The sequence below is a fragment of the Ahaetulla prasina genome, chromosome 3 (genome assembly GCF_028640845.1).
Source record: "Ahaetulla prasina isolate Xishuangbanna chromosome 3, ASM2864084v1, whole genome shotgun sequence".
Lineage (NCBI taxonomy): Eukaryota > Metazoa > Chordata > Lepidosauria > Squamata > Colubridae > Ahaetulla > Ahaetulla prasina.
The window spans coordinates 202,571,792-202,597,965 of record NC_080541.1 but is presented as its reverse complement, the minus strand read 5'-3'; the positions used below and the strand labels follow the sequence as shown (position 1 = coordinate 202,597,965).

General features: G+C 37.9%; 1 protein-coding gene across 6 annotated transcripts in view; it reads left to right on the top strand.

Annotated features, from left to right (window-relative positions):
* Positions 1-23,133, top strand: part of ZMYND8 (zinc finger MYND-type containing 8) — a 109,589-nt gene extending 86,456 nt beyond the window's left edge. For all 6 annotated transcript variants that reach the window (XM_058177530.1, XM_058177531.1, XM_058177534.1 and 3 more), the window contains 9 exons: positions 480-977; positions 8,181-8,573; positions 9,859-10,049; positions 12,797-12,877; positions 14,942-15,020; positions 15,435-15,674; positions 15,782-15,939; positions 17,395-17,484; positions 21,737-23,133. In XM_058177530.1, the coding sequence (XP_058033513.1) occupies positions 480-977; positions 8,181-8,573; positions 9,859-10,049; positions 12,797-12,877; positions 14,942-15,020; positions 15,435-15,674; positions 15,782-15,939; positions 17,395-17,484; positions 21,737-21,838 (1,832 nt within the window). In that variant the 3' untranslated portion in view covers positions 21,839-23,133. The remainder of the gene's footprint in view (positions 1-479; positions 978-8,180; positions 8,574-9,858; positions 10,050-12,796; positions 12,878-14,941; positions 15,021-15,434; positions 15,675-15,781; positions 15,940-17,394; positions 17,485-21,736) is intronic.
* The last annotated feature ends 3,041 nt before the right edge of the window (positions 23,134-26,174 follow it).

Here is a 26,174-nt window from a genome sequence, read left to right as displayed (position 1 = left end):
GAATATATTCTTTTTGTCAATACTTCATAAATATAGTATATTGGCTCTGTATCCAAAGAAGCCAGGATTCAGAGCCCTTCGTGTTCTGATTTTTGAACAAGCAAATGCTACTTCCATACAGTATTAAAGAAGGATTTTCACAGGATTTTGTAAGATTTGAAATCAGTATTAGTATTAATATTATTTGATTGATTATTATTTTGATTGCTTATTTGATTGCTTATTAGTAACCTATGACTATCATTAAGTGTTCTATCTTATGATTCTTAATGAATATTTTTTTCTTTTATGTACACTGAGAGCATATGCACCAAAGACAAATTCCTTGTGTGCCCGATCACACTTGGCCAATAAAGAATTCTATTCTATTCTATGATTAGATATGTTATATGCATGTTCACTGATTCACATGGCTTTATATTTAAACTATTAGCTATTGGGAATAAATGGAGTAAAAAATTGTTTCTTTTTTATGTTAGGAATCAATGAAATATCCGAAGATGTTGCAGTAGAGCATAGCGACTCAGAGGATTCTGAAAAGTCAGACTCCAGTGATAGTGAATATATCAGTGATGATGAACAGAAATCCAAAAATGATCAGGAAGAAGAAGAAAAAGAAGGTATAAGAAGTGATAAAGAACCTTTAGTTGTGAAAAAAAAACTAAAGCCACCAATTCCAACAGAAGAAAAAGAGGAAATTAAAAGTACAAGCTCAGAAGTGGAGAAAATAAATAGCCCTGCCAAAGAGAAGGCAAATGTAGACTCTGATAAAGAGCTTTCAGAAAAGGGGAAAAGTTTGTCACATCCCACAAAGGAAAAACTGAAAACTAAAGAAGAGACAGACTCACCAACAGTGCATCTCGGTCTAGATTCTGATTCAGAAAATGAGCTAGTTATTGACTTAGGTGAAGATCAGTGTGGCCGTGAGGGACGAAAAAACAAAAAAGAAGCCAAGGAATCGCCTCCTAAACAAGAAGGTAGGATACATCAACATTTTTTCTTGATCATGAAAATACTGAATAACACTTTCAGAGCTGTCCTGAAAGCCCTTAATGAATTTTTTTTGTATTTCTAGACTGATGAAAACAATTTATTTAAAAATGGAGCTGTTACGTTGTTCTATCTTTCTGCAACCTCAAACCCCCCACCCCCTCATACCTTGTTGGTGAACTGCACCCTTCTTTTTCTGGCAACAGCCCTGTCCTGCCACATCTTGCCAACCAACTCTATCCCAATCCTAGAGTGCTTGTGCCTTGCTGACCATTCACACACTTTCCTCTAGTCCCTTTGTGCTCACATGGCATGTTTTCTGCTACCCTTGCATCCATTGCTTCCTTCACCTAAGTAGCAGCCATCCCCACCCATGCCTTGCCAGCCACTTGCATACCTTACCTTAGTTCCACTGCACTCGCACTACACATTCTCCATCAGCCCTGCTGTGCTTGCATTGCATCTTGCCAGCAACTTGTGCACCCACCCATACCTCGCCAGGCACCCATCACTGGGCTGCAGTCACTTAGCTGCCTATCAACCTCCTTATAAACCATCTGGCACTTGCAACTTCTTCCTAGTTTCCCCACTGACTTTGCTTTTTGGAAGCTGGTAGGAAGTTGCAAGGAGGTCCTTCCTTCCTTCCTATGTGACCCTCAATGTAAAAACAGCAGTGGAAACTTAACACGCTGTTGTTACAGAATTTGCCATCGCTTATAAATGTGGTCATCATGTTGTACTTTACAACTACATAACTTAGCAATGTAAATTCCGATTCCAGTTACTGTAGTTAACTATGGACTATCTGTGTACGAAAAGGAAAAGAAAAAAGCATGAGAGGAGAATAATTGTGAAAAGGGAAATAGTATAGGCCAATTGGGTGAAGTGGTGTAGGAAACCTAATGGTACTGTAGTAGTCAACAAATGAATATGATTAGGAAACTAAAAACGTTTCCTCCTGTGGCTTGTTTAGGGTGTTATTAAAACAAGTGACTGGCTCGTTTTTCAGAATGAGTCAGGAAAAGAAGCTGGAGTCATTAAACCAAATATATGGAGAGGGTAAAGAAAATAAGTTATATCAGTTGCACAATATTGCAATACAGTAGTGAGATTCGGTCAGTTTGGACTCCCGGTCAGAAAAAAATTCCCATACTTCTCAATTGACATTCTCATGGCTAAATAATTACTTAGAAAACCAACAAACTGGAAAGTGTCCAAACAATCATTTTATGAATTCAGAGCTAGCAGGTTAGAGCCAATTACTGGTCTCTTGCCCAGTAATGGCAAGAGCAAGAACCACAAAGCTGTAGAGATGTTACATAATAAAGTAATCAGGGATAGTTTGTGTGCACAGAAATCCTAAATAAAGAACTGCTTTATAACTATCTATTAAAGAAAATTGCCACAAGCACAGGGTATCCTTTCATGATTTCAAAACATTTCAAACACATTCTTGGAAATATAACATAGCATTTCTTTGAAAAGTCTTTGAAATTGAGTTGAGGTCCTAATTGTTATTCTATCAAGCTGATTCTGCTTTTACAGTAGGAAGAGTTAAAGAAGTATGGCAATATATATCCCTGATTCTTGCCTCCTCTCAAGGCATGAACTCTGGCCTATTATCTCCTGATTGGCACAATACGTGAGAGATACAGAAAAGTACACCTAAAGAAACATGCAGCAGTGCTATCCTTAAAATAAGTAACTATACATATTGATTCAAAGTTCTTATTCCAACCTACCACAGCCACAAATGTCAGTTCTGATTATATCCACTTTTTCGTTCAGAAATATTTTTTAAAGAATTGAAAAGGGGAAGTTACTGAAATGGGATCTTCTAAACATCTGATTCTCTTTAAACAAGATTGCAATGGAGAAATCTATTTGCTTGGAGATTGGTAGGAGAGCCCTTGGAGTCAATTCATGCAATTTGAATATGTAGAGTGTCAGGCCTAGAAGCCATCTTTTTCCTTGGATCTTCAGGCCTGCCACATTTACTATGGTGGGAAACTGGGAGGGGGGATTATATGGAGCATGGGTGATCATAATAACATTCCTTTCTCAGAAAGTCAAGGACATCTTGCCCTGCACCTGGATGGCTGGAACTGGGAGACATCTCCAGTTGGCACGGTGTTGGGATTGGACCATGCAATGGACATGTGGATGTTGGACAGGAACTTGAACTTTCCTTTGGGTGGGGAAAACCTGGAAGCTTTCAGATTCGGGTTTTCCCAGATGTGCTACTATGACATCTAATAAAATGGGACTTTGAGGAAACTCAAGCCTCGGAGTTTTCTTTTGTTGGGAGTGTTACTTGGAACCCTGAGTTCAGACTAGCTACTTTATTATTCTGTATACCAATTTCACAGGAATCTTCCCAGACTAGCAGATTTGCCTGGGAAAGACTAGATAAGGCTCAAAGGCGTTCAGGGCGTGTATCTGTGTCTCTCTCTGTGTGTGAGTCAGATCTTACTTCTTGTTATTACATAAGGAATCCACACTTGTGATAGTGATTTGGCATATGCTAGCAGGGAATTCTGACTGTTCTAATCCAAATAGTGTCAAGGAAGTATTGATTGTGTTTTATAAATTACTTTCCATAAGTAGAGGAAAATAGAATTGGAAAATTTTTCATGATTATCCTTCAGCTGTGCTCATTTTTCTAAGACATCTCTGAAATCACGTTTTTCTCTTAAAATATCTAAGAAGCATATTATAATTGGTGTAGTGGTTAGCCTAGAAACCAGAAGACTGTGAGTTCTAGTTTTGCCTTAAGCACGAAAAACTGGATGAGTGACTTTGGGCCAGTCATTCTCTCTCAGTCCAACCCATCTCATTAGATTGTTATTGTGAGGGAAAGAAGGATGTTTGCCACCTTGAGTTAATTATAAAAAACGAATAAAGGTAGGTTAAATTTTTTTTTAAGAATTGCACTTCCTTTTTATTCAGCCATATCACACTACTGACTTATACTCAGTTTGTGATTAAGTACTATATTGCCTATTATGCATTCAATTTCTTTTCCTAAGTGAAAAACCTCAAATTTATTTCTATTGAGTTTAGCTCACATGTGTAGCCTGTAACTTTTATGATTATTTTAAAGTTCTGAAGATATTAGAATTTAGTAATCCATGTGACCTTCCATAAGAATTTTCATCTGCAGGAAATATCCTCGCACTTATATCTTATCTATTGTTTCAGAGGGAAACAGTCAAAACATCCAGGAGTCATTCCTTAGGAAAATTAAAAATTAAGAAAAGAATAGATATATGAACCTATGCTCAGAGACACGAACGAAACAAAACTGATATTATATATAGAACAGATAGATATACATGTCGTGCAAAATATGAATGCTAATAATAATAATAATAATAATAATAATAATAATAATAATAATAATAATAATAATAATAATAATAATAATAATAATATTTTAATTTGTATATTATAATTTGTATACCGCCCTTCTCCCGAAGGACTCAGGGCGGTGCACAGCCAGAATAAAAATACAAAGAAAAACAATACATATAATATTAAGAACACCCCTTAAAAAACTTATTCAATTGGCCGAAAATTTAAAATATAATAACACCCTATAAAAAATTTACAAAAATTTAAAACCCATAAAAACAAATTAAAAATTTTAAAATCAAGCCAGTCCAGCTAAACGGAATAAATAGGTTTTAAGTTCGCGGCGAAAGGTCCGAAGGTCGGCTAGTTGACGAAGTCCAGGGGGAAGTTCGTTCCACAGGGTAGGAGCCCCCACAGAGAAGGCCCTCCCCCTGGGGGCCGCCAGTCGACATTGTCTGGCTGATGGCACCCTAAGGAGTCCCTCTCTGTGAGAACGCACCGGTCGCTGGGAGATAGAAGATGGCAGTAGACGGTCCCGTAAATATCCTGGTCCTAAGCCATGGAGCGCTTTAAAGGTGGTCACCAATACCTTGAAGCGCACCCGGAAGACAACAGGCAGCCAGTGCAGTCTGCGCAGGATGGGTGTTACATGGGAGCTCCGAACCGCTCCCTCTATCACCCGCGCAGCTGCATTCTGGACTAACTGGAGTCTCCGGGTGCTCTTCAAGGGGAGCCCCATGTAGAGAGCATTGCAATAGTCCAAGCGAGAAGTTACGAGAGCATGAGTGACCGTGCATAGGGCATCCCGGTCCAGGAAGGGGCGCAACTGGCGAATCAGGTGAACCTGATAAAAAGCTCTCCTGGAGACGGTCGTCAAATGATCTTCGAAAGACAACCGTCCATCCAGGAGAACGCCCAAGTTGCGCACCCTTTCCATCGGGGCCAATGACTCGCCCCCAACAGTCAGCCGCGGCTGCAGCTGACTGTACCGGGGTGCCGGCATCCACAGCCACTCCGTCTTGGAGGGATTAAGCTTGAGCCTGTTCCTCCCCATCCAGACCCGTACGGCTTCCAGACACCGGGACAGTACTTCGACAGCTTCATTGGGGTGGCCTGGGGTGGAAAAGTACAGCTGTGTATCATCAGCGTACAGTTGGTATCTCACCCCAAAACCACTGATGATCTCACCCAGCGGCTTCATATAGATGTTGAACAGGAGAGGCGAGAGAATCGATCCCTGCGGCACCCCACACATGAGGCGCCTCGGGGTCGATCTCTGCCCCCCTGTCAACACCGTCTGCGTCCGGTCAGAGAGGTAGGAGGAGAACCACCGATAAACGGTGCCTCCCACTCCCAACCCCTCCAACCGGCGCAGCAGGATACCATGGTCGATGGTATCGAAAGCCGCTGAGAGATCTAATAGGACCAGGGCAGAGGAGTAACCCTTATCCCTGGCCCTCCAGAGATCATCCACCAACACGACCAAAGCTGTCTCCGTACTGTATCCAGGCCAGAATCTAATACAGCTCAGGATTTAAAGAATTCCCATATTGCTTGAGGAATGCAGTTGGGACCAGCAACTTTGTTAGTAAGTGACACATTTGTTAAGTGGGACATATGACCATGACGGAATTACAGTCTCATTTACACCCTGGTCATTAAACAATTCTTTAAGCAATTCACTCATACTTGTTAAGGGAAACATCATGTGATGCAATTTATGTTTTTATTGCCTACTTCATTGACTACTTGTCAGAGTCTGACTGTGAAATTTGTAAATGGTGACCACAAGACATGACAACTTTTGTAAATGCCCGCCGGTTGCAAAGCACCCAAATTTCAATTACATAACCTTGGGGACTCTGCAATAGTCATTGAGTGTGAGTTACAGTTGCAAAGTTACTTTTGCAGTGCCATTGGAATTTCAAACAGTCACTAAATATTAAGTCAAAATAATTTATACATATTATGCAAGGGTGATTCAGAAACAGCAATTTCATGATACTTTAATAAAGGATTAATAGGTCTTATTAATTTGTGAGTTACCTGTTCCTAATGATTCTTTATTTGGGCTAAAGCAGCTATTGTTTCTTACCCAATTTTTCTTATTCAAAATTTGATGTTTTTTCTTAGTTTATATGGGTACGTTATACAGGGAATCCTCAACTTACAATAGTTACAACAGTTCATTTAGTGACCATTCAAAGTTACAACGGCACTGAAAAAAGTGTCATGGCCATTTTTCACATGGCCGTTGCAGCATTCACATGATCAAAATTCAAGTGGTTCATATTTATGACGGTTGCAGTGTTCTGGAGTCATGTAATCAGCTTTTGTGACCTTCTAACAAGCAGAGTCAATGGGGAATCCAGATTTACTTTACAACCATGTTACTACATGTACCATGTAGAATCATGCTACAATGATTCACTTAACTGTGGCAAGAAAAGTCATAAAATGGGGCAAACTTGTTTAACAAATGTTTCACGTAGCATCATAAATTGTGGGCCCAATTGTCATAACTTGAGGACTACATGTAAAAGATACATATATTACGTCAATTTGGATATAACTTTTCTTGCAAGATCCAATCTGGATTGGTCACTGGGACCAGAGGTTTACTTTGGAAGAGTAAAGAGTACACCTCTGGTCTCAGTCACGGACCCAGATTGGATCTTGCTGTCAGGGTTCCTAATAATGCACCCATAGACAGGCAAATTCCTCAAAGAACAGTTTTATTGGATACATCATATTGGCAAGACTGGTGAAAGCCGACTCTAAAAGTTCCCGTGGCTTTCACCTAATTAAAAATAAACATTTCCCCTTTCCCCCAAGTCACTGGTCACGCTGTCCAATCCAGGAGCTGGTCGGTTGCTTGGTTACTTCACTTCTCTGGCCAGCCACCTGTGAAAATGTCCTTGGGTTCCCACAGGAAAGCTTTTATTGTTTTGGCTACAAAACCCCATCTAACTATTTCCCCCCTCCCTCTGTTGTACGGCAATCCTGAAGCCTCCAAAATGGCTTCAGCTATCTTCACCCTCAGAGTTAACACTTACAGCAATATCCTGGATCATATATATTTGCCTTCATTCATAATATTTCTTTCTCTTGAGGGCCAATTCATTCTATGTAAACTGAATGATTGCAATTAAATCAAAATTATTGCATCTCAAGTGGATCATTGTCTTACATGCCATCCAGAAATCTTTAAATTTCTCTAAAAATCCTGCTTATCTTGCTCAAAATAAGTGGACCCAGTGTTGTAAATATGATCATTCTGATTAAAATGTAATAGCTTTAAAACTACTATTCTATGGTAATATGTCCTTGTTGGTATCACTATATTAGTGATACCAACTGGGACATCTGTACTGGTGAAGTAATGTATAAAGAAGTTCAATATTTCATTTGGTAGTTTGTTCCTGAAACTTATTATCCTGGGAAAGCAAACTTTGAAAATGCCTTGATTTCAGTTTTACTGTTTCAAAATCTGAAGATTTCAGGCTCTGATACCATGGATGAATATAAATCCATGACAAAGAATATTAAAAACAGGACATATGTATAATACAAGAGAGTAAAAATGACAGAAGAGTACAGGAGTGAAACTTTCTAAGCAAATTATATACAGTATTTACTTTCATTTAATCATACTTGGGGATGAAACTGTATTGTTGCAAACCCTTGTAAATTTCTTTCTAAATCTAAAACAGTAGACTTTGCACTTGATAACAAAGAATCAAATGCTTGGGAATCCATGTTTTATTTATCATATTCCCTTATAACACTGAATTTCCAATAAATCTTTGCTCTTGTTTTTTTTCCAACCTGGTTAGCTGTAGCTAAAACCCCAGTTCCTTCAAGTGTCAACAGTCAGCCTCCAGTTGAAACTCAGGTGCTTACTCGATCAGCATCCCAGACACCCCCAGCTGGTGTTACAGCTACAACAAGCGCTGCTTCTGCTGTCAGCACTCCAGCGGCAGCTACTGGCAGTCCAGTAAAAAAACAGAGACCTCTCCTACCAAAGGAAACCGTCCCAGCAGTGCAGCGGGTAGTGTGGAATTCTTCAAACAAATTTCAGACTTCTTCCCAGAAATGGCATATGCAGAAGGTACAAAGGCAGCAACAGCAGCAGCAGCAGCAACAGCAGCAAAATCAGCAGCAGCAGCAGCAGCAGCAGCCTCAGTCTTCCCAAGGAACAAGATACCAGACAAGACAGGCAGTGAAAGGTATTGCCCACCTTTCCTAATGTCTGCTCATTGCAATACGTTCACAGTAGTTGTGCTCAGACCTCAGATATGAATTGCACAAAATGAGGAGATCATCAAACATTCCACCACTATATATAGTAAGAAACCTTTCAGTTGGAATATGAATTGTCCAGTCCTTTTATCGATGATATAATTAACCGAGTGGATTTAACATAAAAATAATATAAGAACACAGGTTATTATGATAATAACACTGTGGCTAGTGATAAGTTGAATCTAAATCAGGGGTGTCAAACTCATCACGTGACGTATTGTGACTCCCCTCCCCCCCCTTCGCTAAACTGGGTGTGGCCAGCTCGTGATGCATCTGGCACCCCTGATCTAGATAGACCATCCTGTAAAAGGAAAACCTGCTCTCTAATATGAAAGTTTTTTGAAACCAGCAGATGCTTCCCTTATGCAGGATGAAGTGGTTATTTTCGCTGACCATCCTTTCTTTACAAGTGATTCCTGAGCCCTTCATAGCTACATTTGGGATGGGGGGTGGGGGGACATTACAGGAGAAAGAAAAAATTGGATCTATCTCCTTTGATTGTGGGCTGAACTCTCTTGAAATAAACCTTTTGAGTTCATATCGTATATTAAGGAACAGTTATGATTCTTTTTGTACCAGCAGTCTTTCAGATATTTTGAATATTTATGATATACTATATATATTATGATATATAGTATATGATAAAACAAATTGACTTAAATCTACTTGATATTGCCTGTATTTTGTTTTAAGAAATTTAAATATTGCAGTCTTTGGAACTACCACTTCTTTTTTCCCACTACCACTTTAGTTTTACACTCAAACTTTTTAAATGATTTTGTAATGTTCTAGTTCAGGGGTATCAAACTGGTGGCCCATGGGCTGGATGCATCACATGCAGGCCACGCCCATCCCAGCCCTGTGAAGGGGAAAAACATCACATGATGGCAACGTGACACCGTGAGTTTGACACCCATGTTCTAGTTGGTCCTAACAAACATAATGTCTCATTAATTGGTGAATACCTTCAGAGCATTTTACAGCTGATAAAATCAGCATGTGCACTCACTAAAATATGTCTTATGTTCTGGTCTTATCTTAAGGCTGCTCTTAGCTGTTAATAACATCATTCACAGATTAAATAGTATAGTTCTAGTAACTAAACTGAAAAACTATCAAATAATATTTATTTCAAAGGTGGCCTGTTTATAATTTTCTAAATGTCTTGAAATATATAGAAACTCATTTCAGATTTGTTTTGTATTCTAGCTGTACAGCAAAAAGAAATTACTCAGAGTACTTCAACATCAACTATCACCCTGGTTACAAGCACTCAGCCTGTTTCTATAGTAACCAGTTCTGGATCAGCAAATACACTTTCATCTTCAGTTAATACAGACTTGCCAATAGCAACAGCTTCAGCAGATGTGGCTGCAGATATTGCTAAGTATACTAGTAAAGTAAGCTTTTAAAAAAAGTGTTATTTAATGCTTGATTTCAGTTAATGCATTTTTAACATGTACGGAGGGGTCACCATTCCTTTGTTATTTTCACCATTCTCATGGATAGGATTAACATTTGAACTCACAGAAGAACGTAACAGCAACATTTAAGTTGTCTCCCTAATGTATACCCAGAAGATGTGTATTTTTTTTTTTACTGTTCTGTGTTTTTTGGATAAGAATAGAAGGAGAATATTAGCCAAAACATTGTGGGTTTCACACCAATATTTTCCCCCCCCGGCAGATTATGGCCAACCTTCTTTAGGCTGAGAAACTAAACAGGGTTAGGCATGATTAGTACTTTGATTGGAGATAGCAGGGATGTAGGCGATATGAAAAAATTACCAGACAAAAAAACAAGAAGAGATTCCATATTGTTGTTGAAAATAACTATATGGACATGTCTGTAAAGTCACCAGGAGTCAAACTTGTTTTTAATAAATCCTTATTCTTCCTATTAAATCTACCTATCTGTGCTATGTGTATGTGTTTGTCTGTGTGTGTGAGACATTAGATACAAAGATCGATATAACTACATAACAGTGGACAGGGCCAGTTATGGCATGCCTGCTTCCCTGGTTCATTTGCCTAGAGCAGACACAGATCCTTTCTATTCCCCTTCCATCTCATTTACTTAATATATACATGCACACTCACTCAGCTTAGCTCACCTAAGTCTGCCAGTGCATACTTACCCCTTCGAGACAAATAATCTGTTATGATGAGAATTTAAACTGGTCCCCGTAGAGCTTAGTGGAACTATGTCAAATTTCCCTTGATTATGCCCTACCTAGGAACATGCTAATTTGAATGTTCAAGGCTAATTCTACGTCTTACTGCAGAACTGATAGCTAGTCTTTCATAGAGTTTACATTATAGCATTGAGGACAAAAGGTTTAGGATGCAAAGTGAACGATAACCCTTAAGTTATCTAGGTTCTTCACTTGAAGAGCAAGACAAAGTCAAATAATGTTTTAGTTTTTCCTCTGATCTGGGCTATATATTACCTACTTTGATATAAAAGGCATGATACCCATATTTTAAAGCAAGCAAAGAGATTATAGGGTCTACTTTTGCCAGGTCTTCTCTGTAGTTTTTTGAACAGAAGTTAAGGTGCAATGCCAGATGGTTTCCTATAGAATACATTGCTAGGTAGCTGCTGGAGATAGAGCTGCTACTTTTGTTTATCAAGTTAAAGCAATGGTAAGCTTGGAAGAGGGGAAGATTCTGCTTAAACTAATACTTGTGCTTTAAATAGAATAGAATAGAATAGAATAGAATAGAATAGAATAGAATAGAATAGAATAGAATAGAATAGAATATTTTACTGGCCAAGTGTGATCGTACACACAAGGAATTAGTCTTGGTGCATATGCTCTCAGTGTACATAAAACAAAAAATACCTTCATCAAGAATCATAAGGTACAACACTTAATGATAGTCATAGGGTACAAATAAGCAATCAGGAGACAATCAATATCAATATAAATCATAAGGATACAAGCAACAAAATTACAATCGTAAGTGGAAGGAGATGGGTGATGACAATGATGAGAAGATTGATAGTAGTGCAGACTTACTAAATAGTTTGACAGTGTTGAGGGAATTATTTGTTTGGCAGAGTGATGGCGTTTAGGAAAAAAATGCTCTTATGTCTAGTTATTCTGGTGTGCAGTGCTCTATAGCTTCGTTTTGAGGGTAGGAGTTGAAACAGTTTATGTCTAGGATGTGAGGGGTCTGTAAATATTTTCACAGCCCTCTTTGACTAATGCAGTATACAGGTCTTCAACGGAAGGCAAGTTGGTAGCAATTGTTTTTTCTGCAGTTCTGATTATCCTCTGAAGTCTGTGTCTGTCTTGTTGGGTTGCAGAACCAAACAAGACAGTTATAGAGGTGCAGAAAATGCAGACCCAATAATTTCTCTGTAGAGCTGTATCAGCAGCTCCTTGGGCAGTTTGAGCTTTTTGAGTTGGTGCAGAGAGAACATTCTTTGCTGTGCTTTTTTGATGACGTTTTTGATGTTAGCTGTCCATTTTAGATCTTGTGATATGGTAGAACCTAGAAATTTGAAGGTCTCTACTGTTGATACTGTGTTGTCTAGTATTGTAAGAGGTGGAAGTATGGAAGGGTTTCTCCTAAAGTCTACCACCATTTCTACGGTTTTGAGTGTGTTCAGTTCCAGATTGTTCTGGTCGCACCACGAGGCTGGTTGTTCAACCTCCCATCTGTATGCGGATTCATCATTGTCTCGAATGAGACCGATCACTGTTGTGTCATCTGCGAACTTCAGTAGTTTAACAGACGGATCGTTAGAGATGCAGTCATTGGTATACAGAGAAAAGAGAAGTGGGGAGAGCACACAGCCTTGGGGGGCCCCTCTGCTAATTGTACAGGTATTTGATGTGATTCTGCTTAGCTTCACCTGCTGCTTCCTGTTTGTTAGGAAACTTATGATCCACTTGCAAGTGTGTTTAGGTACCTGTAGCTGGGGATGGGGATGGGAATACATTCATTGCTCTTTATCAGGCTCAGTTGCTTGGGAGTAGCATTTAACTCTGGAATGGCAAATGAATGTAAAATATGAAAACTATAACAACCATTTTATATTCCAGTATAATCCTTTTCATCATATCTGATGTAAACAAAACTGAAGGAGCTCTTCCCAGTAAATAAATGTTTAATTTTGTATTTTTTCTTTTAAACAGATGATGGATGCTATAAAAGGAACAATGACTGAAATATATAATGACCTTTCAAAAAATACTACTGGAAGCACAATTGCTGAGGTTTGTATTCTTTAGTGTCTACATGGGGCTGTCCTTGAAAGCCACCTAGAAGCTACAACTGATCAAGAAGGCAGTGGCTAGTGTGCCACTTATTATTCCTATGTGATACTCCTACTATCAAAACTGCTGTATTATTAGTTACTTTCCACATTCAGTTCAAAGTCCTGGATGTCACTTATAAAACCCTACATGACTTGTGACCTCGATGTCTTTGGAACCACTATTCCCAATGGTTTCTGCTCATCCAATTAGATCTAGTAGACTGGAGTCTCTTTGGGCACCTCTCAAAGGGTTGTCCCCTCTTCTTTAGAACAGCATTACCCCTCCTCCTCCCTGACATTAGACTGGCTCTCCCTGTTACCTGTCTGGAAAGCTGTTAAAATCTGGTTATAGTATGGAATTGTGATAAATGGCGGTATACCTTGCTATGGTATGTGTTTGGAGTTTCATATTCCTCTAGCATGATGTTTGTTGTAATTCTTATGTTTTTGTTGTTTATTTTGATATATTGTTTTTAGTTCTCTTACTAGATTGGGTTTTCCAAGCTGCTTTTTGGTGCTGCGTTTAAGCTATAGTTAAAAATCTTACCCTTAAAATATAATATTTGTGTTAAATCAATATTTGTGTATATACCTATGGCTTGAGGACCATTGACAATTCCTAAAAGTCTTCATTATAATCTCTAGACTCTGTTCAAAAATTGGCATCAATACAATTTTAATGTGACAGAAAGGGAGATACTTAAATATATGGGGAGCAGTCATATTAATTGAATGGTCCATGTGGGACTTGACTTGGCTTCCTTTCCTTTGGAGGGCAGGCCTTGGCACATAACTGGTTATTTTATCTGATTTTACAGAGAACTGTCCTTAACCATTCACAAAATTTAGTTCAAAATGCTACAGCCTAGCTAGTAACAAGTTCAGCTTAGTTTGTGCACATAAAACCTCTGCTGCAGGAACTACACTGGCCTCCTCCTGCAATTGAATGTGTTGGTAACAAACTTTAAAGCACTTTGTAGCTTAAGAAAACTCCCTACTTCAAATAGAATGCATGCATCCAATGAAATCCAAAAAGAAGGCCTTGCTGAGCAGTTGCTACTCTTGACTGTGACCTGATCTGTTTTTCTTACTAATATTTTAGAGAGCCATGAAGGCCTGGAATGGAAGGTTTATAACTGCTCCTGAAAAAATCATGTTATATTTTTCAGAAATATTGCAGATTATATCTTCTTTGGTTTTTTTTTCCACCTTAAGTATTGAAATCTTATAAACCATTCAGAGTAATCTAGGCTGGAGCCCTGAAAGATTGAGGAATAACATAACAGCCAAATATGAAATTAATGAAAGTTGTCCATCCCTATTTCAAACCTTTTGCTTCTCTCTGCTCTTGAAATTATTAATCGGATGCTGTGTGCATGAGAAAGCACAGAAAAATAAAGAACTTATGTCACATGGCTGAGACTTTCTATGCTAAAAGTAACAATATAATAACACTACTTCATGACAGATACAGCAAACTCAGTTTTTAAAGATTTTTCTAGTACCTCTACCAGAAAAGGTAGTAGAACCTAGCAGTTAACATTTGGAAATACTTCATTCACAATATCATTATATTGGATTGTGTACTGAATACAATACAATATAACTTTGTGTTGTGAGGGATAGTATTTACTATAAGGCAGGAAAAACAAATATATGTCTTTGGAAAGAGCTTTATTTCACTTTTTGATTCATGCACATTTGCCCTTCTTTCTCTCTATTCCACTAGGAGAAAGAATCAGTGCCATTATTTATTTTGCCCAATTTATAAGAAGCATGTTTATTCTGATCTTATTAACAACACCAAGATATTTTTCAATGAAAATGATTAGTTTCTAAATAAAGATTGTCATCCATGCAATTGGATTTCCTTTCATGGTCTCCCTCCCTCCCTCATCCCTATGCACCCAGATTTGATTTAAAGCGTCCCTCCTCAGAAACAAATGTGGGGAATAGAGGAGAAAGAAGGATTTCAGTCTATTTTGACTGACACTCCTTTTGTTATTGTTTTTTAATATTTCAGATTCGTCGTCTGAGAATTGAAATTGAAAAGCTTCAGTGGTTACATCAGCAAGAGCTCTCAGAAATGAAACATAATCTGGGTATAAAAATAACATTATTTTTGTTAAATATTTTTGTGGTTCATGGCCCAGAATGTAAAGGAACATCTGTGCTGATCTGTTTTTCATATATACAATCAATTTTAGAAGTCTAGCTCAGTTGTCACAGTATGTCATCATGATAGCTAATAAACCTTCTAAATTGATTGGTAATTATTTCTTGAATGACACCTAAAAAAATAGTAGATTGTTTTTTAAAAAAAACAACCATGGAAGTTTCTAAGATCTTATACAATAAGATTACATACATAAGTATGCACATTATAGTGTAAATTTGTCTGCCTTTATTGTAATAAATCAGTCTGTTTTATTTCCCTTAAGGTAGTTTACCATTATTACTTAACAGATAGGCCATTTAAGTACTGTTAGATTACATGCTGTTCATCTGTTACCTAGAACTTACAATGGCTGAAATGCGACAAAGCTTAGAGCAAGAAAGAGATCGTTTAATTGCTGAAGTGAAGAAACAACTGGAGTTGGAAAAGCAACAAGCTGTGGATGAGACCAAAAAGAAGCAGTGGTGTGCCAACTGCAAAAAAGAGGCAATCTTTTACTGTTGTTGGAATACCAGCTATTGTGACTATCCTTGCCAACAAGCTCATTGGCCAGAACATATGAAGTCTTGTACACAATCAGGTAATTGGCTAGTGTTTCTACAGTTAAACTGTTTATCTTTCAATCTATTTGTGAATGAATCTCACTTCCATTTTTAATTTAACCACCTTTCTTGGTTTTTATTTTAGCTACTGCAACCCAACAAGAGACAGATAGCGAAGTTAGTTCAGAAACATTAAACAAAGCGTCCCAACCTGGTTCCAGTGCACAGCCTGCACCTACAGAAGCAACCAGTGCTCCAAAAGAAAAAGAGGCAGCTGTGGAAAAAAGCAAGGAAAGTGTTACAGTAAGTATGTCCTTCCTTGGTGCATCCTCGCTTTAAGGTTTATTTTTAAAAGCAGTATAAAACAATAAAGGGGATTTTATTTTATTTTATTGAGGGCTGGTGAAATACCTTTGTCTTTATTTTCACCTTTACAGAGTTAGTTCTTAAGGATCCAGGATGTTGTATGTGCTACCATTTTTTTTTTATCATGGCATAATGTTATAAATTCTCATGTGATTTTGCCCTGTTGCTACCCACTTGGGATGTAGTGACTGCTCAGGCTCATCACAAATATCCCTTAGACTTCTCTTATTTTGAAATACACACACCCGCACGCACGCACACACACACACACACACACACACACACACACACGTTCTGTCAAGTGTTGAAAGCTGAGTTTTGAAAATACTACCCACATCTTTATCTAATTCAGTATCCTTACTCTTCTGCAGAATAACAGATACTAGAATTGCTAATCATACATAGATAACTATTATTGTTCTTTATCTTGTATGGGTCAAATACGGGTCCTGGCTTTCTTTTTAAAGCAACACTAGCAGTTACAATAAAATTTTATTAACAAGTACATTTCTGATTTCTATCCATTCCTGTATCTCCCTATTAGTTTTTCTTAAAGCACAATAGTATGTTCTGTTGAAAAAAATGAAACTCTTTTATCGTGATATTTTATATCAGCTACACCTCAAGAAGTCAGTATCTCTTACAAAATTATATAATTTAATTGCCTTGCTTTATTCTGAGGAAAAGAGTTATAGATCTTGTGCATTCTAAAGAAAAAGGAAGGATGGCCCAGTGCATATTCAGAATTAAAGACACTGAAAAATACTATATTTCTTAACAAGAAATTGTTAAACACCCAGTTTCCTTACTTGTACTGTGCTTTCTGTGATAAGTTTCTTATCATGAAATATTTTTCTTTGGAAATCTCAAATTGCATTCACATAATTGTTATATCTGTTTGAAACATCAAATTGTATGCATTGCTCACTTTCATATTTTAAATTTTGCTTTTATTTATAAAAATGTAACCTGTGAATTCATTAAAATGTAGGGTGTTTTTTTTTTAAGCCAAGCACTGACATTTTTATGGGTTAAATCCAGAGTTTGGTTTCACAAATGGGGAATGTTTTGTGAGCAAGTTTCACTAAGAACCAAAAGATGAGTAGAAGATAATTTTTAGCTGATTCTCATCTATCACAATACCTAGCACTATGTCTCGTGCTTCAGGAAGATCTCTTAACTCTTCCTTGTCCCCCATAGCAGATTGAGGGGTTTTTTGATACAGCAGAGAGGAGGAATCTGTAAAAATCATTTCCCCTCTTCCCCCAGCAGTCAAAGGCAGTCCTTCCATTTAGGAAAGGCAAGATCTAAATCCAAAACCATGTTAATAAATAGGTGGCATTGACATAAAAACTGAACCTTTCACTCTGGTTACCTGTGCTGTCTCTGCAGATAGCAACAGGTGTGACAAGCAGCCAGCCTATAAAATTGGTCCAGGTACCGCAGACCACTACCTATATACCAACTACTCAACCCACAATTGTAAGTACTGTTTTTGGCATTGAAACAGCTCATTTATTTGGGAGGGAGGATGGGTTTTCTCCTGTGTTACCACAATATGAATTCACTGGTCTTAACTCAATTTGCTGTGCAAAATGCTTTATTTTGCTATACATTTCCATTTCTTTTACGCCATACATTGTCATCCAGGACAATCAAAGATTCAAGTTCTATTTATTGATTTAAAATTCTATATTGCTATTATAGTTTCTGAAGCAGTTTAGGGAAAGCTATGCTATTCTTCAGCTGTTGAAATAAAACTTTTTTTATTTCAAAATTGCATTACATTTACCCTGTTTCCCCTAGAATAAGGCATCCCCTAATAATAAGCCCAATCAGGCTTTTGAGCACATGGCAATAAAGCCAAGTGCTTATTTCAGGGTTCAAAAATATATAAAACGGTCTTATTTTTGGGGAAACATGGTAGGAATTGTCATGTGCTATAATTAATTGGTTGACTCAACGGCTAGTAGTGAGTAATGGACATGGTGGTAAGGGTTTTGTCAAGAGGGCTAATATTTTGATGGTGGTAGGGAATAAGAAGGTAGAAGTTGAAAGTCAATATGTCACTAGATAGAAAGTGAAATTAGCAGTTAGTTTCTTTTTCTAGCTAATCAAACAACTTAGTTTTCCTAGTGAATAGTTTCAGTTCCACAGAGAATTCACCCTTGCTTCTTTTCTGTGGCACATAAATAACATAATTGGAAACATTTCATGATTTGATCATGGATGAGAGCTGACCTGGCTTGTATAACAAACCTAGTTGGATGAGGCAAGAGGACCTGTTTCAGTAATTAAGCAAGCTAGAGGAAGTCAGACGGAGAGGAAATATGGCTGTGTATAACAACCAGCTTGTCTAGGTGACTTATAGAATTCTAGGTTCTAGGAGACTTCCACATCAATTTCAGCTTGGACTGTCTGGTATGACTCAGGAATTCATAGTAACTGTGACATTTATGACATTGGATCTTAGAGGCAAAGCAGACTGCTGGCATACTCATTGGTCTTTTAGTCTATTTATTAAAATAAGTGGAGGGTGATGCCGTTAAAATAAAAGGATTACCCTGATAAACTTCTTCATATCATAATATGATTTTTCCTTATCATATACAGTAGTAATTCCCAATCTTTGGGAAGTTGTGGATGCATATGATACTAAGTTAAGCTGGAGCCCCAGATACCAAATCATATCATGATACAGGTAGTCCTCAGGTTATAACCACTCATTAAATGACTGTTCAGACTTAACAATGTGCTGAACAAATGATAGTTTCTGACTGGTCTTTGGAGTTGTGGCCATTGCAGCATCCCCACAGTCACATGGTCATGATCTAGGCACCCAGCTGACAATTATGCCATCAAAATGAACCATAGTCAACTTGCTGGCTTCCCACAAGCAAAGTCAAAGAGGAAGTCAGCAGAAAGTCAGGGGCTGCAGTCCTTGCTTAATAACCTGTGTGGTCTCAATATCAGCAATTGTGATTACAGAAAACAATGATACATGTCATGTGCTGTCATGCTTTATGACTGCATTTCTGAGCAACAGTAGTCCAGTTCCCATTGCTGTTATAATCCGAAGACTGACTGTGTCCATATAAGGAAAGTTTTTGCTAGCATACCAGGGAAGCATGCAACAGCTTCCAGCTTTTGCTATCCTTTAGTGACCAAGGTTTCTCTAAGGAAGGAAAGGAACAGGAGTGCAGATATGATTGATTATTGATGAGAACTTTCTAAGAGCACCACAACGGTAAATAAAATAATTTGGTAGAGGGACCTTGGCTGACATCAACATGCATTCACTGGTAGCTCCAAATGTGCAGCATAGACATTTACTCTCATGTATGTCATCATAATATTGATATTCATATGCTCCATGGCATGCCCAAATTCATGAAATATTTTTCTTTAGATATGTTAAGATAAATGTTATATGTTTAGATAAAAAATGTTTTATTGTATTAGTTGATTTTAGTTGTATGCTCCTAGAATTATGGAATGCATATTGAGTTTGCTAATTAACTTACTGGGTGGGCTCATCTACCATTGTACTTTTCAGAATGAAAAATAGGGCACAGTAGAGATATGTAAATATTTCCGATTCAGGCTTTGAAACAGGCCGATCCACTTTTAATTAAAGTGAAACATTTTTATGATGGTGAGAACGGTCTTAACACCTTGTTTTAATTTCAAAACTTCAAGCTAGAAAAGTTTTGTTTTGAAATATTTTGCACTTCTCTGAAAGACATCTTTGTCTGAGAGGTGACGAAGAATAAACAGCAGTGTGTGTATGTGTGCGTGCACACACACATATACAGTGCATTTAGAAAGTATTCAGGCCTCCTTCACTTTTGTCAATTTTGTTATGCTGCAGCCTGATTCTACAGTTGTTGAAAATCATTTTTCCCCTCATTAATCTGTACTCATTACCCCATAATGACAAGGTGAAACAGAATTTTTAAAACAGAATTTTAGAAATGTCTATAAATTTATTAAAAAGAAAAAACTGAAACATCACATTGGCATAAGTACTCAGACTTTTCACTCAGTACTTTGTTGAAGCACCTTTGGCTTCAACTACAGCCTCAAGTCTTTTTGGGTATGATGTGACAAGCTTTGCATACCTGATTTGGGGGATATTCTGCCATTCTTCCTTGCAAATCCTCTTAAGCTCAGGTAGGTAGGATGGCAACCATCGGAGGACAGCCATTTTCAGGTCCCTCCAGCGATGTTCAATAAGGTTCAAGTTGGGGCTCTGACTGGGCCACTCTAGAAAATTCACAGAGTTTAAGCCACTCCTGTGTTGTCTTGGCTGTGTTACTTCAGTCAGGTGTAAAAACATGTCAGCAACAATGCAGAGAAATAGTAGTCACCTGAGCTAAATTTCAAGTGTTGTTGCAAAGGGTCTGAATACTTATGCCATTTCAGTTTTTTATTTTTAATAAATTTACAGGCATTTCTAAAATTCTGATTTTACTTTGTTATTTTGGGGTACTGAGTGTAATTACTGAGGAAAAAAATGAATTTTAATTACCATAGAATCAGACTGCAGCATAACAAAATTGACAAATATCTGAACACTTTCTGAATCAGACTATTGAATAAAAGACTAGTATATAACACTTGAATTTTGTGGGGATAAATATATATTCACAAATACTACTAAAGATTTTATTCCAAATCTAGTTTGGTTAAAAATGTGTAAGAAAAATTGGTAAACTTTTGGAGGATGGAATTATCAGTGACTAATCAGATGGATAAATGGCAGGCCACTAATGCAGTGAATTGATGCTACTACAGGGTAAATAAACAGGGTACATAAACACGTGTGTTAAAATTTATAAAAAATACTTTGAATTAGTGTATTATACCTGACTGAGGTGACATTTTGTGACCTGTCAAGATTATTTTTAAATTCTTTTCCTATGACTATGCAAAGTTTGATGAAAAAGAAAGACATAAATCAAATGAATAAAAAATGTTTGACCAACCTTCATCAGTCTGTTTTCTTCTAAATATATATTTCAACTACGTAATCCTCCAGATAGCAAATAATGATATTTGGAGGGATTCTGGGAATAAATACAGGTTGGGGAAAATAGTATTAGGTCTTTTTTTCATTAATTACTGAGCCAAAATGGGATTGCATTTAAAAATTATAGTTGATAACCTCTATTGAACACCTGCTTTTTACCTCATTTTCTGTATTTTGTACACAAGTCACCATTGGAATTATGATTTCTCACATGTTGGCATTTTTTATTTTGAAGCGTTTCCAGTAAATAATTTCTGGAATTATAAAATAGTCCTGACAACCAGTGCAACTATTTGTCTAACACACAAATTAATTAATGGCATTTGATTTTGCTCTCTTGAAGACTTATTTTTATTTTGTCTGAGTTTTAAAGTATTATTTAAATAGTGGATATGGCTTTCATTGTTCTTCGCTAAAGGTCAGCATATTGATATCTTCAAAACATTAAACACCTACTCTATTGTGTCATTTATTGTTAATGAACTACTTGCAAATATATTGAAAAATATTTATTTGCAGGCTTGAGAATGCATATTGTGGAATCAAACACTACTGTAAAAAAATACTCTGCCTTGTATCAGTATAGAAGTAGTTTACAATGGTGGTGTGCTATGAAGTCTTTGATGATGGTCTGTTTGGGCTTTTTGCATGATACAGTTCTGCATTTCTGAGACGATATATCTTTTTGCTTTAAATCTGCAGACCATTCCGGTAGTAGTAAGTCCTACAGCTGGGACCATGGCAATGAGAACAGGAGTTCAGTATGTTCAAACGACAATGCCTGTCCAAGTACGAAGAGTCTAACTGTTAACAAAGGAGACCAGGCAACTGTTGGAATAATAATAATCTCTTCATTAGAAATGTGAAAAAATGCCTACAGTTTTTTGGATTAACCTCAAAGGTTGAGACTTTTACCTTTGTACATGTGTACAAAGCAGTTAACTACACTACATTAATGTAAAGCATTAGTGTTGGCTTTAAAAAGCCGGAGGACTGGTAAAATTGATGGTAAATCTATACTGTTGTAAATTATGTACAATTTGTGGATGACATTAAGAGTGCCATCCCTTTTTTATATTTGTACTGACTTTAGCACATGTTGGAAATTTGTGAAGGAAAGACTAAATCAGGCTTGCCACAAATGTCATCAAGAGGAATGATCTTCTGGGAATGACAGTTGCGCATAGAAACCATTCTTCCTCTTTAGAGTTTAAAGAAGAAAACAGCTGAAGTACTTGGCTTGTATTTGGAAAAGAAGACAATGCCTTGTGTATGCAACTGAAATTAGTGCTGGCGATTTAAAAAATAATAATTTTCAATCTTTGGGTCTCAAGTACATTAAACAGCAAATTTTGTGTAGCGTATTTAATGTGAGAGAGAATGTTTACAAAAAATAAAAGGTTTTGTTAATACTAAGGAAAAGGAAGCAAGAACCTTAATAGCAGTTGGCAATACAGTAATCAAAATATTTTGGACACAAGTAGATCTGGGAGATATCCTTCCTACTGGGTTTATACACACATACACATCCATACAAGATTTTCTGGAGGACTTTGGAAAAAGGGAACACAAGAACAAGAAATGGCCAGGTCACTTGGAAAAATGGGCAAAAGACATTGATGCTGGGCTAGAGCATGTATTATGGGATTTTTTTATGTTTTTATGTGAGCATGAAGCAGTACAGTATGAGAGAGAAAGTAATCCATGAAAACACTGTCTGTTACACTTATACTGTAGTATCATTTTGTATGTTGTGTAAACAAAAGCATTGAACAAAACAAGATGATGTATGTATATGAGCAAATTTAATTGTATGATATCATTCCAGTACATTTTGCTGTACATTTTAGTCATAATTGATTTCTCCCATTGTTTATAAAGAATGCAGTCTGTACAGTCTCCAGCTAGTATGCACATTAGAGGAAAGAAAACAAAATGAACAGGAAAAATAAATCAAGAGCAGACTATTTGTGAATTGCAGTTGTGTCAAAGATAGCCTAGCTGGCCTTATTTGTGAAGCATAATTGCTTTTAGCATATGGAAGTATTTTTTCACATTTTCTTTGTATAAAATTTGTATTAAACTAAATATCTTTTTTGCTTATTGTGTTTCTTTATGACTAAAACAGGTGGCACACACTAAACTACGGGGCTTCCATTTTAAATCAAGCATAATAGTCAATTTCCATTTTGTTTGTGAAAGGCTGGAACACTTGCGTGTATCTTTCATATCTCACTTTGTTGCATTTATATTCCCATCTTAGCTTCTGAATTAACTATTCTCAGATGGTTAGTGAGAAGTTCCCCCAAATCACTATATCCTCCTCCTCATGCCTTATTAAATACAGGAACATATTTTATTAAAGAAAATATTTGAGGGTTTGTTTTCCTGTTTGCAAATGCTGTAATTATTTTATTAAAAAAACTACTCGGTAACAATAATGATTGGTGCACTATTGGAATAGCTGAAGGTTAGGGACAGATCACAAAAAAAGTTTACGTGATTGCTAAGAGTTATTGCTGACTTGATGACACATAAATCAGTTAAGAAACAAAAGGTGAGAATTTTACTATATTTCAGCTGTTTCCAAATACTGTAGGGAGAAATAGGAGTTGGCAATTCACTAGAAGAGCTTCAGTTTCAAAATGGAAGTCACTAACTATTCCCAATGAGATGAAATTTAGAGAAAACTATTTTCAAAGTGAAGCTCATTTAATTACTACAGGGTAATAATAGCCAAGGTAGTTTCCTTAACAGTAACAACCTACACAAATGTTAATAGCAGTCTACTTAACCTTAAGCTCAGGGTTTATCATGTTTGTCATGTTCACCATGTATCATTCACACTGTATATACTGTGTGGCATTTTTATTTACTCAAACCACCTGGAGGCAGTACATGATAGTGAAATATGAACCAGTTTTCCACCTGTTCTGTCCCCCCACCTCACCTAGGAAGACACACGAGCAAACGATGTCTACCAGTAATTTATTTTTACAAGCCAACCTGAATCCCTTTAGCAGATAAAAGTTCTGGCAGCTATTCTCCAAATGCCTGCCAAGTTTCTTATCACCTCTAGAAACAGGAGTCAGTGTATCTGTAGTCTGTTGCTGGGGCAACCAAGAGTTCAAAGAGTAGTCAGAAGTTATTCACAAAGTCCAAGCCTTAATTCCGAAAGATATCCCATCCGAAGCTCATGGTATGCAGTTTTTGTCCGTCACAGAGCCTGCAGAGCAACCCCACCCACTTTTATTCCCTGTGGGGCGTGGCTCAGTGACTCAGCAATCTCTGGCCCTCCCATACCTCTTCCTTTGCTGCGCACGCCTCTCCCTCCAACGCTGCCTGGGATCAATCCAAGATTGATCTTCATTACTCCCTATTAGTGGGTGCTCCGACATGCCTTCCTCCTGGCCTTCAGCTGGAACCTGAGGCGTTGCCAGAAAGGAGGGTCTTGGAGAGGGAGGCCTTGTCAGTTCCTCCCCATCACTTTCAGAGTCATCTTCCTCCATGAGGACAGGCTTGGGAGCTGGAGTCACAACACCACCGGTTCGCTGGCCGCGCATGTGTGGTCCACACCAAGGGCATGCTGTGTGCATGTGCAGTATGTCCCAAATGCAAGCTGCACGTGTGCATGCGCAGTACGCGCCAAACGTGCTTCACACGGAAAAAGGCTTGGGAAGGTAAGTAGAACAGTGAGGGGGCGGAACAGCTATGCCACGCAATTTAGATTCACTAGAAAGCAGGATTTCCTGCTTTCTAGCGATTTTAAATCGTGTGGAACAGCTGATTGTCAGAAATACCGTTTTGGAGGAACTGATAGCATTTTACCACTGGTACATGACTAGTTTTATCCTATATTGGGACTCATTGAATATTTGCTGCCAGATCTTCACCATGAAGTATACTTGTGAATTCCTAATTCCCCATACTCTTTAATGTTTCCTAGAGTCACAACTGCAATTTTGATGGTCTAGAAGTCAAATTATATTAACTTCATGCTGAGTGACCTGGATTTTGCTTTTATTTCTTTCCACCCCATGGCAAAAGCCCTGTTCTGTCCTCCACCTCTGTCCAAATGATGGCTTAATTAGCCAGCACTATCAGCTCTGGCGGCAAAAGAGCCAGCGTCTGCCAAGAGCCCTCGTTATCTTCCACGACGCTGGTGAGTCACAAACTTCAGCTCTAGTCAGTCAGTGGATTTGCCTGTTACAAAGAGACACACCAGTTCTCCCTGCCTTTTATATTCTGTGGGGTGTGGCTCCATGACTCAGCACTTCCTAGTCCTGCCCCACCCTTGCTTCTGTTGTTCCCTCCTCTCCTGCCTACGAAACCTAGAATTCAACCAAGCCTGATTGCTGTCAGCTGGGTCTGCAGGCGTGGCCTGGGGGGGGAAGAGTCGGGATGGAGGCCTCATTATTTCTTCCACCTGGCCTGCTTCTGGCTCCTGGAGCTGAGCCAGGAAAGCCGGTGCTCCTGAGGTAAGTCCTGACGGTCCTTCCCTCTCCCTGTCCAAGTCACTTTCTGGCAGGAAGGCCGGCTCGGGGGGCGCATACACAACAAGCTCCTCCTATGTAATCCCATTACCACAGTAGTGCCATTGGTGGAAATAAAATTGCTCAATGTTATCAGTATGGGATAAATTTAGATCATGTTGTTTAGCATAACTGAGATGGAAGGGAAAATAACCTAAAAGTTATCCAAGGGGAAAAAAATGGAACAATTTTAGTTTTTCACTTTTGGTGAATTGATAGTACCTAGTTTTCAAGAAGGAAGAACAGTTTTAGGAAAGCAAAAGACAAGGGATGCTTAGTCATGGCAAAACAGAAGCTGCAACACTTTCCTTGTTATGAACACAGAATTTATGACAAAATCCAAGAGTTTATTAAGGAGGTATTGAGTCACTAGTTTAGCTCGGTTAGTGATGGTGAACCTAGGATACATGTCGGCAGTGACAATCCATTTTTTGGGTGACACAACAGTTCACCAATATCACTGTTCTTGCGTGATTTTTGGAGGCTGCCAAAGCCACATAGGATATGCTGTCAGATGAGCACCACACTTTCCAGAAATTGCGCAAGAAGGTTGTGCTCTATCCTGGTCTCTGGAGCCTCTGAAAATTGCATAAAAATGTGTTTTCACC